The sequence below is a fragment of the Saccopteryx leptura genome, chromosome 7, assembly GCF_036850995.1.
Source record: "Saccopteryx leptura isolate mSacLep1 chromosome 7, mSacLep1_pri_phased_curated, whole genome shotgun sequence".
NCBI classification, from domain to species: domain Eukaryota; kingdom Metazoa; phylum Chordata; class Mammalia; order Chiroptera; family Emballonuridae; genus Saccopteryx; species Saccopteryx leptura.
The window spans coordinates 18,754,309-18,770,087 of NC_089509.1; the positions used below are offsets into that span (position 1 = coordinate 18,754,309).

Sequence of the window (15,779 nt, forward strand, 5' to 3'; positions counted from 1 at the left end):
CCCTGGCCGGGAATTAAACCCGGGACTCCCGCACGCCAGGCCGATGCTCTACCGCTGAGCCAACCAGCCAGGGCACCATTTTATTCTTTAAAGTTATATTCCTCTTTTACTATATTATTTTCGCCTTTTGTTCTGTTTACAACAGGCCCCTGAATATATCTTGCGGCATTAGTTCGGTTGTAATGAATTCCTTGAGGTTTTTTTTGTTTGTTTGTTTGTTTTTGTCTGGGAAGCTTTTTATTTCTCATTCAATTTTAAACGATAGCCTTGCTGGATAAAGAAGTCTTGGTTGTAGGCTCTTGTTCTGCATTACTTTGAATATGTCTTGCTGTTCCCTTCTGACCTCAAGTGTTTCTGTTTGAGAAGTTGGATATCATCCTTATGGGGGCTCCTTTGTAGGTTATAGTGTTTTTTCCGCTAGCAACTTTTAATATTTTCTCTTTATCTCTTAGCTTTGGTATTTTAATTATGATGGTTCTTGGTGTAGATTTTTTTGGGTTTCTTTTTAATGGAATTCTCCATGCTTCTTGAACTTGTGTGACTTTTTCCTGCATCAATTTAGGGAAGTTTTCTGCTATAATTTTATTGAACCTCTAACCTTTGTTTTTTCTCTTCTTCTTCAGGAACCCCTATGATGCAGATGTTGTTTCTCTTTAGGTTTTCACAGAGCTCTCTTAGAGTTTCCTCAGATTTTTTCTGTTTTGTTTTTTTTTTCTTTTTGCTGCTCCACTTCCGTGCTTTCACTTACCTTGTCCTCTAAGTCGCTGATTTGATCCTCTGCTTCATCCAGCCTGCTTTTCATTTCTTCTAGCGTAGTCTTCATTTCTGATATTGTGTTTGTCATTTCTGTCTGGTTCTTCTTTATGATTTCCGTGTCCTTTTTAATGCATTCTATTTCTTTATTGAAGTGTTCATTAAGTCCATCCATTGTAGCTTTGAGATCTTTAAGCATCCTAAAAATCATTATTTTATACTCTGCATCTGTAATTTGATTACTTCCGATCTGTCCAAGACTTTATCATAGGATTTATCTTGTTGAAGCATATGACTTATGCTTCTTTGCCTACCCATTATTCTCAATGACTTGTAGGCCTCTATATATGTATATTTTTCAATCACTATCAAGTACCAGTAAATCTGGTGAGAGACAAGGGAACTAGTAGTGGTAAGAGGTAAGGCATTTAGAGTTGGAACCAGGCTTTCCAGGGGCGTCCACTGACTCGGGTGTTTCTCTAGCTGCCAGGGGCAAGGTAAATAATTCATTGCTTTGCCCTTAGGAGCTTTTGTTTGTTTGTTTCTACATTTCTCAGTTGTTTTTAACTAAATAAATCTGCTAAATGTATTTTATGTTAATATGGTGTTTCACTTAATCTATTAAAATTTTTTTTTAAATACAGATTAAACAAAAAACTTGAAGAAAGAAGAGAAGAGAAAAGGAAAGAGGAAGAACAGGTAAAATCTGTGTACTAAGCATTGTTTTACTCTTCCATTAAGTCAGTAAACACTTGACTCCCTATTCAACTGGCTGACCTAGTATGTCTTCCTGATTCCAGTTCCTTGTTGCAGCACAAGGAAGGGAATTACCTGTCTCCTGTAGTAGGATACAGTGTATACTTTGTGTTCTTTTTGTAAGTTGCTAGAAGTAAGTTAGCTCATCATTTCTTCCTGTGCAGTGAGTCTTTTTCACTAAGAATAAGGGGACTAGCCCTGGCCGGTTGGCTCAGCGGTAGAGCGTCGGCCTAGCGTGCGGAGGACCCGGGTTCGATTCCCGGCCAGGGCACACAGGAGAAGCGCCCATTTGCTTCTCCACTCCTCCGCCGCGCTTCCTCTCTGTCTCTCTCTTCCCCTCCCGCAGCCAAGGCTCCATTGGAGCAAAGATGGCCCGGGCGCTGGGGATGGCTCCTTGGCCTCTGCCTCAGGCGCTAGAGTGGCTCTGGTCGCAACATGGCGACGCCCAGGATGGGCAGAGCATCGCCCCCTGGTGGGCAGAGCGTCGCCCCTGGTGGGCGTGCCGGGTGGATCCCGGTCGGGCGCATGCGGCGGGCGCATGCGGGAGTCTGTCTGACTGTCTCTCCCTGTTTCCAGCTTCAGAAAAATGAAAAAAAAAAAAAAAGAATAAGGGGACTAACTAAAATTATCTTGCTTTAATGCAGATAAAAATTTTAGTTCCTTTTTGTGAAAAAAATTTTATACTTTTTGATGAATTTTTCCTGTGGTGTTGCTGCATTCTAGTGTACCATTTAATTTTCTCACCATGCACACCTAATGTGCATCATCTTTTTGAGATTCTAATATAGTAAGATTATCATTTCTTCAAGCCTGACTGCCTTGTTGTCCTTGGAGGGTAACATGTTTACCTTAGACACCAAAGACCTATAATTTTCTTTGTTTTGAGATTACATTGACCACATCATTATTTTAATAGAACAATTGCCAAAGTTGTGTAATTTGATAGACATTTGACCATTATTTCATGAGGTTAATAAATCCTACTGACTTCTTACATTGTATGAAGTTGTTTTATTCCTTTAGCTATACCTACAGCCAGTTTTCCCACATACGGAATAATAGCTAGGGCAAGTTTTTAAATTATGTTTTAGTTCATAAAACTTTCTCTTTAATTTAGAGAGAGATTAAGAAGGAAATTGAAAGGAGAAAAACTGGAAAGGAAATGTTGGATTATAAAAGAAAGCAAGAAGAGGAATTAACAAAAAGAATGTTAGAGGAAAGAAACAGAGAAAAGGCAGAAGATAGGGCAGCTAGAGAACGTATAAAACAGCAGATTGCATTGGTGAGTATTATTAATTTTTTAAAAAATTTTTTAAAATTTATTTTTAATACTTGACTGTAGAACATTTGTGAAATTGTTTTTCTGTGCACAGTAGTTTTGGTTTATTGCCAGTGTACATAAAAATAGTAAAATTTAGTGACTCCAAATGTACCAATTCTCAGCTTCCTATAACAGAAATTGTGTATTAAAGTAAAGATTAAAATTGTGATGATATTTTTCAAAGTAATTTTTACCCTTATGTTATGAATTTTATCAGGAATCATCAAAAGGTATTTTTCACAGATTCCCTAGAAAAGAAGCTAAGAATTGGTCACCTGGCAGTTTCCTCTAGTCACAAACCTTCTTTTTTGGGATATGCAAAGGATTTAGAACGTCACGTAGAAGTTTAGGATTGTTTTTGAACAATTGTTTTAATTGAGCAGTTGTAATTGTAATACATATGAAAAACATGCCTACTTTAACACTGTTTGTTTATTTGTTTATTCAACAAATACTTATCTACTATATGCCAGACCTTGTTTAGGCTCCGGTGATATAGTAGTGACTAAAATCAAGTCTGAGTTTGTTTAATAACAACTCTGGTCCTGGTACCAGAACCCGAGTGATAAAGTTAACACGTATGGCTTTAAGATATTTCACGCATGTGTATGTTTGTTCTTTGTGTTTGGCAATCTGTGAGTGGAGCATTCTGGCGGTGGAAGATAACTGGTGTCTCACAACTGTTTTAAAGGATCGTGCAGAGAGAGCTGCACGTTTTGCAAAGACAAAGGAAGAAGTAGAAGCTGCTAAAGCTGCTGCCTTGCTGGCTAAACAGGCAGAAATGGAAGCTAGGAGGGAGGCTTCTGCCAGGGAAAGAAGGTACTTTATTTCCTGCTTAAACATTTTTGTGTATGTAGCAGCTGAGAACAGCAGTTGTGGGCTGCTTTTTAACACTGACATATGCTGTGGTTATACTGAGTAGTTCCAGAAGGACACATTGACCAGTTAGGCAGCTGCCGATGGTATTTGTTGTTGAATGCGAATGAATGTTCCTACTAAATACAGACAGTTCCTAATTTATAGTGGTTCGCTAAAGATTTTTCAACTTTTACCATAGTGTGAAAGTGATAAGCAGTCAGTAGAAACCTTTCTTCAAATTTTGAATTTTGATCTTTTCCTGGTCAAGTGACGTGTGGTATTATTCTCTCTCATGGTGTGGGCAGCAACAGAGAGCCTCAGCTTCCAGTCGGGCATGCTATCATCACAAGGTTAAACAACCAGTACTCTACACCAGCGGAGTGCTGCACTGTAATCATTGTATTAGGTGGTGTGTGTGTGTGTGTGTGTGTGTGACAGAGAGAGAGAGACAGAGAAGCATAGTTAGGAAAGAAGAGAAATGAGAAGCATCAGTTCTTCATAATGGCACCTTAGTTGTTCATTGATTGTTTTCTTATATGTACCTTGACTGGGGTGGGGGTGTAGGCTATAGCAGAGCACATGGCACCTTGTTCAAGCCAGCGACCTTGGGCTCAAGCCAGCGACCCCACGCTCAAGCTGGCGAGCCTGCACTCAAGCCAGATGAGCCTGAACTTAAGCCAGCGACCTCGAGGTTTTGAACCAGGGACCTCAGCATCCCAGATTGATGCTCTTTCCACTGTGCCATCACTGGTCAGACAAAAAAATCTTTAAAAACGGAAAAGAAAGAAAGGAAATAATATGTTCACACAAAAATCTGTACTTGAATATTTATAGCAGCATTCTTCATCACAATCAAAAGTGGCAATAATCCAATGTTCATCAACTAAAGAATGGATAAACAAAACATAGTATATCCCCTATAATGGAATTTTTTTTATGAGAGAGACAGGAAGGGAGAGAGATGAGAATCATCAACTCATAGTTGTGTCACTTTAGTTGTTCATTGATTGCTTCTCATATATGCCTTGACCAAGGGGCTCAAGCCAGCAACCTGAGGATTATGTTGGTCATACCGTGCTCAAGCTGGTGACTCCATGCTCAAGCTAGTGAACCTTCACTCAAGCTTGATGAGCCCAGGGTTAAGCCACCAACCTCAGGGCTTCAAACCTGGGACCTCAGCGTCCCAGGTCGATGCTCTCTATCCACTGTGCCACCACCGGTCAGGCCATACGGTGGAATTTATTCAGCAATAAAAAGGAATGACGTACACATGATATAACATGGATTAACCTTGAAAACATAGTGGTACATGAAAGTCACACACTGTGTGATTTTGTTATATGAAATGTCCAAAGTAGACAAAGTTATAGCTTCAGGAAGTAGATTAGTGGTTGCCAGAGTTAGAGGAGAGAGGAATGCTAATGGGCTTGGGGTTCCTTTTTAGGGTGATAGAAATGTTCTTAAATATTGTTGGTAATTGCATAATTCTGACTTGATTAAGGATGACTGAATTGTATGCTGTATGAGGGTGAATTTTATTTATGTGAATTATATCTTAGTAAAGCTGTTTTTAAAAAGTATGAATGAAAAGATCTGATATTGTGAAAAAAACCTATTTTCATTATACATTTCCACCTCCATTTTCTTCAACTATTTATGTTGTTTGAGAATATGTAGAAGGAAAGATACTGAATTGTACTTTTCTTCATAGCACCATTGCAAGAATTCAGTTCCGTCTTCCTGATGGTTCTTCCTTTACAAATCAGTTCCCTTCTGATGCTCCTCTAGAAGAGGCGAGGCAGTTTGCTGCCCAGGTAAGTTCGTCCTGAGTTGTAGTAAAGATATATGAATAGGCTATTAAAATGTAGGAGGGGAAACTTTTCAATCAGAAGTTGAAGAATGTGAGTGAGTCATGATTTGCCTCCAGGAGGGAGGGAAAGGACAACTCAGGTGTGGTTGAGCTTCCATCTTGTATTAGTGCCATGTGGGGATAGCTTGTGTGTGTGTCCTGCAAAAATAGGGATTTGTTGATATTGTACAATAAACTCAGAAACTTTTTTCATTGCTTTAGTATATTCAGCGGGCATAGTGACAATCAAATGATTTTCCAAAGGTCTAATCAGAGGGAGTTGTCCCCGGTATAAAGGATATAGTCTTTCTTGGTCCTCTCCCCATTTTCTGCAGGCTGTTTGGAATGCTGTGGGGCTGGCCATTTTCCCACTATCTGCCAGTTATCCAAGCCTAAAGACCAGTAATCTTTACCAACAAATATCTTCTCCAGGAATTTACTTCTTGAACATGACCTTACTCCAAAATCTACATGGATATGAAATTTGATATGAAAATTTGATGTGAAAATAAGATATGAGTAACTTCCACTTAGTTTTTATTTTCTGATTGCTTTCTTAATTCAAAATGTATTCTAAGCATCAGTTGTCCTATAGGACCTAGGCTTATTATACAGTGTGTCCGTAAAGTCATGGTGCACTTTTGACCGGTCACAGGAAAGCAACAAAAGACGATAGAAATGTGAAATCTGCACCAAATAAAAGGAAAACTCTCCCAGTTTCATACCTATTCAGTGCAGTTCGATGCGGGCTCACGCCCAGATTTTTTTCGGGCTCCTTAGGTAGCTATCCCGTAGAGCCTCTACAGACTCGTCACTGACTGATGGCCTACCAGAACGGGGTTTCTCCACCAAACTGCCGGTTTTCTTCAACTGCTTATCCCACCGAGTAATGTTAATCCTATGTGGTAGCACTTCGTTATAAATTTGCCGATATTCACGTTGCACTTTGGTCACAGATTAGAATTTAGCGAGCCACAGAACACACTGAACTTTCCTCTGTACCGTCCACATCTCGACTGGCATGGCCGTGGGCTGCTCCGCTGTATACACGGTGTTATGTCATCATCTGCGCATGCGCACATGCTGCCACATCATCCTACAGAAACTGGGAGGGTTTTCCTTTTATTTGGTGCAGATTTCACATTTCTATTGTCTTTGTTGCTTTCCTGTGACCGGCCAAAAGTGCACCATGACTTTACGGACACACTGTATGTACCAGTATTTATCTCATATGTCACTTCAGTGTTAAAATTAGAATTCAGATCTTTCTACTAGATCTTTTCTCTGCATTTAGTCTACTGTTTCACTTATGGGTCCCTAGAAAGGATTCCTCCCTTCCTCCCTCCCTTTCTCTCTCTTTTCTTTTCTTTCTTGATTTTATTTATTCATTTTAGAGAGAGGAGTGAGAAAGGGGGGGAGGAGCAGGGAAGCATTAACTTGTAGTTGCTTCTTGTGTGTGCCTTGACCAGGCAAGCTGGGGCTTCAAACTGGCAACCTCAGCACTCCAGGTTGAGGCTTTATATACTGTGTGGGCACAGCTTAGGCCAGAATACCTGCTTTCTGCCTTCCTCCACTGGTGAGCTGGGCTGAACAAGACAATAATTTAAGAACTCTTTTCCCTAAGCTCTGTAGTAGTACCAACCCAAATAGCCAATTTTATTCTTTTGCCTTGGTGCCCCACCTGGGGCCTCCGAAGAGGGGGTGCCCCTCACCTGAGTCTTATTGCGTCTGCCACAGGTAAGTGAAGAGAGGAAGCCACATGAGGGGTGAAAAGATCCTTGATTACATCAGTCCTGTGAAATCTCAGTAGAATGACCTACTTCTCACACTAACATTTGTGTATGCCATTATGTTAGTGTGAGAACAGTGAGAGGTATGAATGACCTACAGTAAAAAATTAAAGAAAAACAAGTGTTAATCTTTTTCTTTGGAATCTTCTAGATAAACCGTTGTCTAAGATTTTTAATAACTGTGAATGACTTAAAATTGTGAGAATGACTGATGCTGCTCAGTAGAATTTCCTGGGTCTGGGTTTATATGTATGGTGAGGGTTGATTATATATAGACCATTTCTTCTTTGAGAGGAGGAGGCAGAAACTCCTGATTATTCCAGATTTATAGTAGGGAGTACCTATACAGTGTAGTCCAAATGTATTTGGACGATACTATTTTAAGTTTGTAAAGGATAGTGAAAACTCATGGCAAACTACAGCTACACTTAAAAAAATTGCTAATTGATCATTTTTATTCAGTTCATATGGTTTTAGGACCTATTTTCTTGCTATTTTATGGTAATTTTTGAATTACGAAAGGTTTTTTTTTTTCCTTGTTTTTGGCAGAGACACAGAGAGGGACAGATAGGGACAGACAGACAGGAAGAGAGAGAAATGAGAAGCATCAACTCTTCGTTGCAGCACCTTAGTTGTTCATTGCTTGCTTTGTCATATGTGCCTTGACCAGGGGGCTACAGCAGAGCAAGTGACCCTTGCTCAAGCTAGCGACCTTGGTCAAGCTAGCGAGCCTGTGCTCAAACCAGATGAGCCCGCACTCAAGCCGGCAACCTTGAGGTTTAGAACCTGGGTCCTCCGCATCCCAATCTGATGCTCTATCCACTGTGCCACCGCCTGGTCAGGCTATATTTAAATAAACTTTTAAAATCAAGGTAATTTTAATTAAAGCAGTCATTTTAAATGACTATGGATATGTAATATCTTACTCCTTAAAAAGCACTATTGTAATGTTTTTAAATTTACTGTTATGTTACAGACTGTTGGCAACACTTATGGTAATTTTTCATTAGCAACCATGTTTCCCAGGAGAGAATTTACCAAAGAAGATTATAAAAAGAAGTTACTGGATTTGGAACTTGCCCCAAGTGCTTCTGTGGTACTGTTGCCAGTATGTATACATATATATTCTTCCTGTTCATACAGTCCTATTTGTTCTACTTTTGATTGTCTTTTTTTGTTTTTTATTTTATTTTATTTATTGGTGTTAGAAAAGAAGGGAGAGAAAGAGACAGAAACATGGATCTGTTCCTGTATGTGCCCTGACTGAGGATCAAACCAGCAACCTCTGTGCTTTGGGATGAAGCTCTAACAAACTGCGCCGTCCAGCCAGGGCTCTTAATTGTTTCTTATAATTAGAGGAAGGGAAGGTGAAAGGTATATTGTATATTGGATAACATTATCCAAAAATGTTAGATCAATGTATTGTTCCATTATTCTGTGCTTTATGTATTTTTATTGCTATTGAAGCAATAGTTTAAGTTTTAATGTTTTCCTTACCTATTGTCATGGACAAAAAAATGACCAACAGAAGAAGAAGAAAAGAAATTCAGGGTATCTAATCCATAGACTTAGTGTTTTTTATTTGTGTACTATTTTGTTTACCAAGTTTTTAAAAAATACATTTTAACATAAAAATAACATTTTTAACGTCAATTCTATCCTTACAACAATATTTTAACCTCTGATGAGGAAAAGAAGCTCAGAAAGCTGAAGTTCCTTTGCCAAGGTGCCACCTTACCTGGCAGAGGGGATGAGAGCCTGGGTGTCTGGGTCTGGCTTAGTGGAGTCTTCCCTGCTCCGAACTAGAGCACACGCCTAAAACAGCTAGCCCTTCAATAATCAGGAGAATTGCCTTCACTGAGGCTTGAAGCTTTACTGTTTTTTTAAATCATCATAAAAGACTTTGTCAAAGTTACTGATTTCAATACAAAAGTTTAGTTCTCTTTAAAATATTTGGTTCATTTTACCAAAAACTACCTTATGGTTTCTATGTGTGATGACTCCTTTAAAAAGCAGGGCTCAAAAAAAAAAAAAAAAAGGCAGAGCTCCAGAAGTTTATATACACTTGAAACACAGCAAAGGTGGTAACTTTCCCCTCTTGCAGTAAACTAAAATTATTAGTACTTTCTTTTTCAGATAAAAAATTCACCTAGAACCTTGAGTGTGATGTGATTGGACTGATGTAGTCTTTATCTAGGTTTATTTCTTAATTTCTAGGCAGGAAGACCAACTACATCCATGGTACATTCTTCCAGTGGAGACTTTTGGACATTGTTGGGGACAGTTCTTTACCCATTCCTTGCCATCTGGAGATTGATTAGCAACTTCTTATTTAGCAATCCTCCTCCTGCACAGACCTCAGTGAGAGCAGCATCTTCGGAATCCTCACACCTCGCATCATCTAGCAGTTCAGAAAAAAGGTATCTCTTTGTGTTTTCCCCATTTGCAAAATGTTAGTAATGCTCAACACCTTATTTAAAACAAGAAATTATGTTAAAGATACTTTGCCTTTTTTCTGTATATGGGGAAAAACTCAAATGTTTTGAAGATTTATTATATTATCTCTCCTGGGAAGCTGAATTTTCTCAGCCATCTTTTATATCCTCTTCCATGGAAAGCCACTTCACCTCTGCTGGTTTTTTAAATTTCATTTATTATTTCATTTATTGAATTCTCTTCATACTATAACTGTAAAATCTTTTTTCCCCAGGTCTAAATAGTAGTATTTTTTCTTGGTAGCCATGTTTGTGTCTGACAAGGTATTTCATTCCATTGATCTCTTCCAGTCGTCTTGCATAATTTCTTTAGAGGAATTGTGCTCTAGAGAATTTTAACCTTGGTGGTTCTTTCATCTGTTTTCTCTGGGTCATAATAGAGAAGGACCAAACTGAGGAAACTGGATATTCACTTGAAAGTGATGCTTTGTTCAGAGAGATATTTGGGCTAGTCCCTTAACCAAGAGACCTACCTGTTATTGCAGATGGTCGAGGTTAGAATGGTAATACTGATACACAGTGCTAACGGTTTTAGCTTATTGCATACTTGAAACAGGTTAACAGAAAGTATTTTTCTAGAAGGTGAGATTATACCCCTTCTAATAATAGCACTATCTGTTAAAATATATACCTACTCTTGTTAAATACCATACCAGTCCTATGTAATAAGTAATGAAAATTCTTGACTATTGCCATCATTAAGGAATCCCTAGTCTTGTGTCCTATTGACTCTCTATCAGGGGTCCCCAAACTACGGCCCGCGGGCCACATGCGGCCCCCTGAGGCCATTTATCCGGCCCCCCGCTGCACTTCCGGAAGGGGCACCTCTTTCATTGGTGGTCAGTGAGAGGAGCATAGTTCCCATTGAAATACTGGTCAGTTTGTTGATTTAAATTTACTTGTTCTTTATTTTAAATATTGTATTTGTTCTCTTTTTGTTTTTTTACTTTAAAATAAGATATGTGCAGTGTGCATAGGGATTTGTTCATAGTTTTTTTTATAGTCTGGCCCTCCAATGGTCTGAGGGACAGTGAACTGGCCCCCTGTCTAAAAAGTTTGGGGACCCCTGCTCTAGATGAAGATTTGTGTAAATAATGTAATTGGATTGATTTAGCTTTTATCTTATTTCTTTCTTAAATATTAGGTAGGAAGAGCAGTTATAGCCTTAGTACATTGCTCAAATGGGGACAGAGGGAAATTCTTCTCTAGTCTTAGAATAGCATTCAGGCTAGGCTATATTAGAGCTGAAGTTTAGAACTTACAGAATGGTGGGTGGAAGGAAGCATTTAGTCCTAAATTCTCCAATATCGGATAGCTTGCTGTGTGGGTTTTTAAAACATTTTTAGATAAGGGAACAGGACTTGGGCTGGGGCATAGGATAGGATGAGTGTATATCTGAGAGGCAAAACTTTGTGTTCTACTGTTAGTTTTCCTTTTTTCTTTTTGCTCACTCTCTCTTCCCCTCTAGTGTTGAGGAATGAAATAGCTTAAATTTCACCCATTTTTTTCCCCCATTTTCAGATGCAGAAGTCCTGCTGTTCTTAATTGTATGAGTAATTAAACATTATAAGAGGATTACAAGTTGCTAATTGACCATTTCTGTAGATTAGGCTATGAATGGAGCTTTGGCTAGCTTATAGGATACTAAGTTATAAATGTTTTAATAAATACACTATCATCTTGTATAAACAATAAAGGAAAGATCAGTTGGCAGATAGTCCCACTCTTCTAAAGCTTAGTAAGTCATAAAGAAATACATGTGCCTGACCTGTGGTGGCTCAGTGGATAAAGCGTTGACCTGGAATACTGAGGTTATCGGTTCAAAACCCTGGGCTTGCCCTGTCAAGGCACATATGGGAGTTGAAGCTTCCTGCTCCTCCCCCCTTCTCTCTCTCTCTCAGTCTCTCTCTCTCTCCTCTAAAATGAATAAATAAATAAAAATAATTAAAAAAAAAAAAAGAAATACATGAAAATCAAAAATACAGATAAACTGCCAAAAATGTATATAGTACTATAGTAGTAGATGTAATTGTCCCCATGAACTTTCTTAAAATATATTTGCCTTTACTAATGGAATTGTAAAGGAAATAGCTTTGTATTACTGATATTTTCCTTTTATGTCATCTTCTCTTTTCTCCCTCTTTTGCTGTATCAGGGAACCTGTCAGAAAAAGAGTGCTGGAGAAACGGGGAGAAGACTTTAAAAAGGAAGGGAAGATATACAGATTGAGGACTCAAGATGATGGTGAAGATGAAAACAACACTTGGAATGGAAACTCTACTCAACAGATGTAGTGTGACAAGTACATTGTGTGCAATAATCATTGTTTCTCTTATGATTTAATTCAACTAAAATTCTACTGGAGAGATGGGACTACTTTATGTTTTCTAACTGATCTATAAAGTGTCTCTTTATTCCTGTTTAGTGGGTTAAAATTCTTTAACTCAGACAAGTCAAGAGATAAAATAACTTGCTGCTAGGTCCTTGCATATGGTAACCAACTGCTAGAAATCTAAAATAATCAAAAAAATCTGCTACAACTTCCCTTTATCAGCCCTTTCCTTCAGTATTTCATATACCCACTATCCCTGTGCTCTCAGATGACATGTTTTGTTTAGAGCAATTTTGCTCCAGAAATTTTAGGCCCACACAGAGTAACTGGTATGTCACTGAGTAATTTGACTCTTGAGTCAGAACATCATAACTAGCCAATCAAATGATAATTTATGTTCTTTTTTTCTGTTTCCTCTCATCAGCTGCAAGCAGAATCTTGTAGTTTTTAATCTTAAATACTAAATAAAAAATTTTTTTCCAAAAATTGAAATGATCTTATTTTTGCTTTAAGTTTTGTTATCCTAGCATCTTTTCGTTGCACAGGGCTCCGTTGAGGTCATGTGTCTGATTTTCACCCCCAGTATTGCCCTGAAGCTATCTCAGGAAAGCAGATGACCACCTTCGCTTAAATATCACTGGAAGAAGAAATTTTCTGACATTGATGCTATGTTACTGACTCTCCTGTCAGTGAGGCATCACTTGCATAACATGGTTTTTGTTCTCATTAGATGCAAAACAACAGCTAATCTAAAACTAGTCCTGTCAATAACCACACTTCAGAGACCCAAAGTATTTGTAGTATAGGACAAGAAGAATGGAATAGAGATACAAGGATTTGCCTTTTGTTCATCCTTAAGAACATGAACAAGATTCTTAATCTGATTTACATGCTACTTTATCCATATGCTTTTGGTAGTGGAGTCCACTAAACTAATAATGTTTGGAAAGGGGAGGAAGCCTGACAGTTCTTTTTTTTTTTCTGAAGTTGGAAACGAGGAGGCAGTCAGACAGCCTCCCGCATGCGCCTGACTGGGATCCACCCGGCACGCCCACCAGGGGGCGATGCTCTGCCCATCTGGGGCGTTGCTCTGTTGCAACCAGAGCCACTCTAGCGCCTGAGGCAGAGGCCACAGAGCCATCCTCAGCACCCAGGCCATCTTTGCTCCACTGGAACCTTGGCTGCGGGAGGGGAAGTGAGAGACAGAGAGGAAGGAGAGGAGGAGGGGTGGAGAAGCAGATGGGTCCTTCTCCTGTGTACCCTGGCTGAGAATCGAACCCGGGACTCCTGCACGCCAGGCCAACGCTCTACCACTGAGCCAACCGGCCAGGGCCTTGACAGTTCCTCTTTTAACCTGCCTTTAGATTGGAAGATACCACTCTTAAGTGAAAATATAGGACTCTAACTTTACTTTGTAATGGGAGACATTTTCTCAGAAAACTTTGTTTTTCACCTATGAAATAACAGTGATATTTTGCAGTGGCAATAGTAGTTGTTGGCAAGGAAACAGGCTACACCAATGGTCGGAATAAAAGCTGGTATAACCTTTTTGAAAAAAATTATCAGAAACAAATATTTCATACTTTTCGATCCCATAATTTTTCCTAAGGATGATCATAAATGCACGAAGAGTTTAGATGTAAATATATTCATTAAATGTTACATGTATTACCTAAGAACTAGAAACCAACTAAATGCCTTGTGCAAAAATAACTTTTGATGAGGAGAGATGGTACAGTAGTAATTCAGCAATTCAGTATATGTTTATTGAGGACCTGTTACATAGTGAGGGCGGGGGCAGGATACAGAGCTGCAGGTACAGTGCGATCTCAGCTTTGTAAGCACATTTTCAATAGGAACAGAGGTAGGAGTTGTTATAAGTGATTTTAATTTTTTTGTACCCAATTTTCTGCAATGATTATATTTCATAATTTAAAAAAATGAGCTTGAAAAAAAAATCCAGCCTGACCTGTGGTAGCGTAGTGGATAAAGCATTGACCTGGAATGCTGAGGTTACTCACTGGTTTGAATTCCCAGGCTTGCCCAGTGTAGGCACATAGGAGGAGCGACTATGAGTTGGTATTTCCACTCCTCCCCCCCACCTTCTCTAAAATCAATAAATAATAAAAATAAATAATCCATCAAGCATCCCATTTAAGTGAAAATTTGTCATCTTTAAAAATATAGCAATATGTGATTTTTTTAAAAAAACTGCCAAGTCTTACCTGTGGGGGTGCAGTGGGTAGAGCATCAACCTGGAATGCTGAGGTTGAAGGTTCGAAGCCCTGGGCTTGCCAGGTCAAGGCACATATGAGAAGTAACTATAAGTTGACGCTTCTCGCTCCACCCCCCCCCCTTTTCTCTCTGTATCCTCTCTAAAATCAATAAATAAAATCTTTAAAAAAAAATAAAAATAAAACTCAAATGGGTGTGACCCTCCTAATAACTATTAGAAATATATGTGCAGAAACTTGGAGTACCTCAAGTCAGTTTGCCTTGAAAAAAATCAAATATAGATCTTAGAGCAATATACATAAAAGAATGGTTCACAATCTTGAGGTAGGAGGATCCCTACTTAATTTTATATTTTAAAAAGTATGCATGGTAAAGAAAAACTCAACAGTATAGGCTATAAAATGAAAATGAAATTTCCCTCCTTGCATCTTACCCCCCGTTTTATTCCCCAGAAATAACCTGAATCTATTAACAGGTTTTTTTGTAATTTTCAGAAGATTTTTATGCACAATAAGCAAATATGTAATCTTTATATTTTAAATAAATGGGATCATATATATACTACTCTGCATCTTGCTTTTTACTTATAATCTTAAAGATCTTCCTCTGTCAGAATATAGCTATCTCATCTTATTAATGGCGGTGTAGTGTTTTACTTGATAAATGTAACCCCAACTTATTCATTCTCTGGTGCTATTCATTGGTTATTATATATATATTTTTGCTTGTTTTTGTTTTTCTATTTACGAACATTGCTAAAGTAATTAACTTCGTGAAGGTGTCTTCTTAGGTGTGAAAATATACCTGTACCCTGACCTGTGGTGGTACAGTGGATAGTGTGTCGACCTGGAACACTGAGGTCGCCAGTTCAAAACCCTGAGCTTGCCTGGTCAAGGCACATATGACAAGCAAGCAATGAACAACTAAAGTGAAGCCACTATGAGTTGATACTTCTCGTTTCTCCCTCCTCTCTGTAAAATCAGTAAATAAAATCTTTAAAAGAAAATATACCTGTAGGTTTGTATAACTTACTGAATCAAAGGATGTTTGCAGTTTAGATTATAAAAATGTTGCTAAATTGCTTCTTCGGGCTCTATGAATTTATAGCCCCACCACATCTTTGTCAACACTGTATTCTACCCCTTTATCTTTTTCAACATGATAGGTGAAAAATTGTCTCAAATTTTGTGCATCGCGTTGATCACGAATGAAATTGAGCATCTTTTAATATTATTAATCATTTTGATTTATTTTTCTTACTAATTTGTAAGAATTCTTTGTATATTAAGAAAATTAGCCCTTTGTCTAGCACATGATGTAAATATTTTCTCCCTGTTTATCTTTTGATGAATATATTGATGGTAATTTTTGCCTATACTTCTGTGGTCAT

The 15,779-nt window shown here is 38.4% G+C and overlaps 1 protein-coding gene across 2 annotated transcripts in view; it reads left to right on the forward strand.

Moving 5' to 3' along the window:
• UBXN4 (UBX domain protein 4) overlaps positions 1-15,561 on the forward strand; it is a 43,244-nt gene extending 27,683 nt beyond the window's left edge. Inside the window, exons 7-13 of one of the 2 annotated variants that reach the window (XM_066345533.1) lie at positions 1,398-1,452; positions 2,627-2,791; positions 3,522-3,649; positions 5,400-5,502; positions 8,304-8,435; positions 9,545-9,747; positions 11,978-15,561. In XM_066345533.1, coding sequence (XP_066201630.1) covers positions 1,398-1,452; positions 2,627-2,791; positions 3,522-3,649; positions 5,400-5,502; positions 8,304-8,435; positions 9,545-9,747; positions 11,978-12,116 — 925 coding nt within the window. In that variant the 3' untranslated portion in view covers positions 12,117-15,561. The remainder of the gene's footprint in view (positions 1-1,397; positions 1,453-2,626; positions 2,792-3,521; positions 3,650-5,399; positions 5,503-8,303; positions 8,436-9,544; positions 9,748-11,977) is intronic. The other variant, XM_066345532.1, reaches the window with a different exon arrangement.
• The last annotated feature ends 218 nt before the right edge of the window (positions 15,562-15,779 follow it).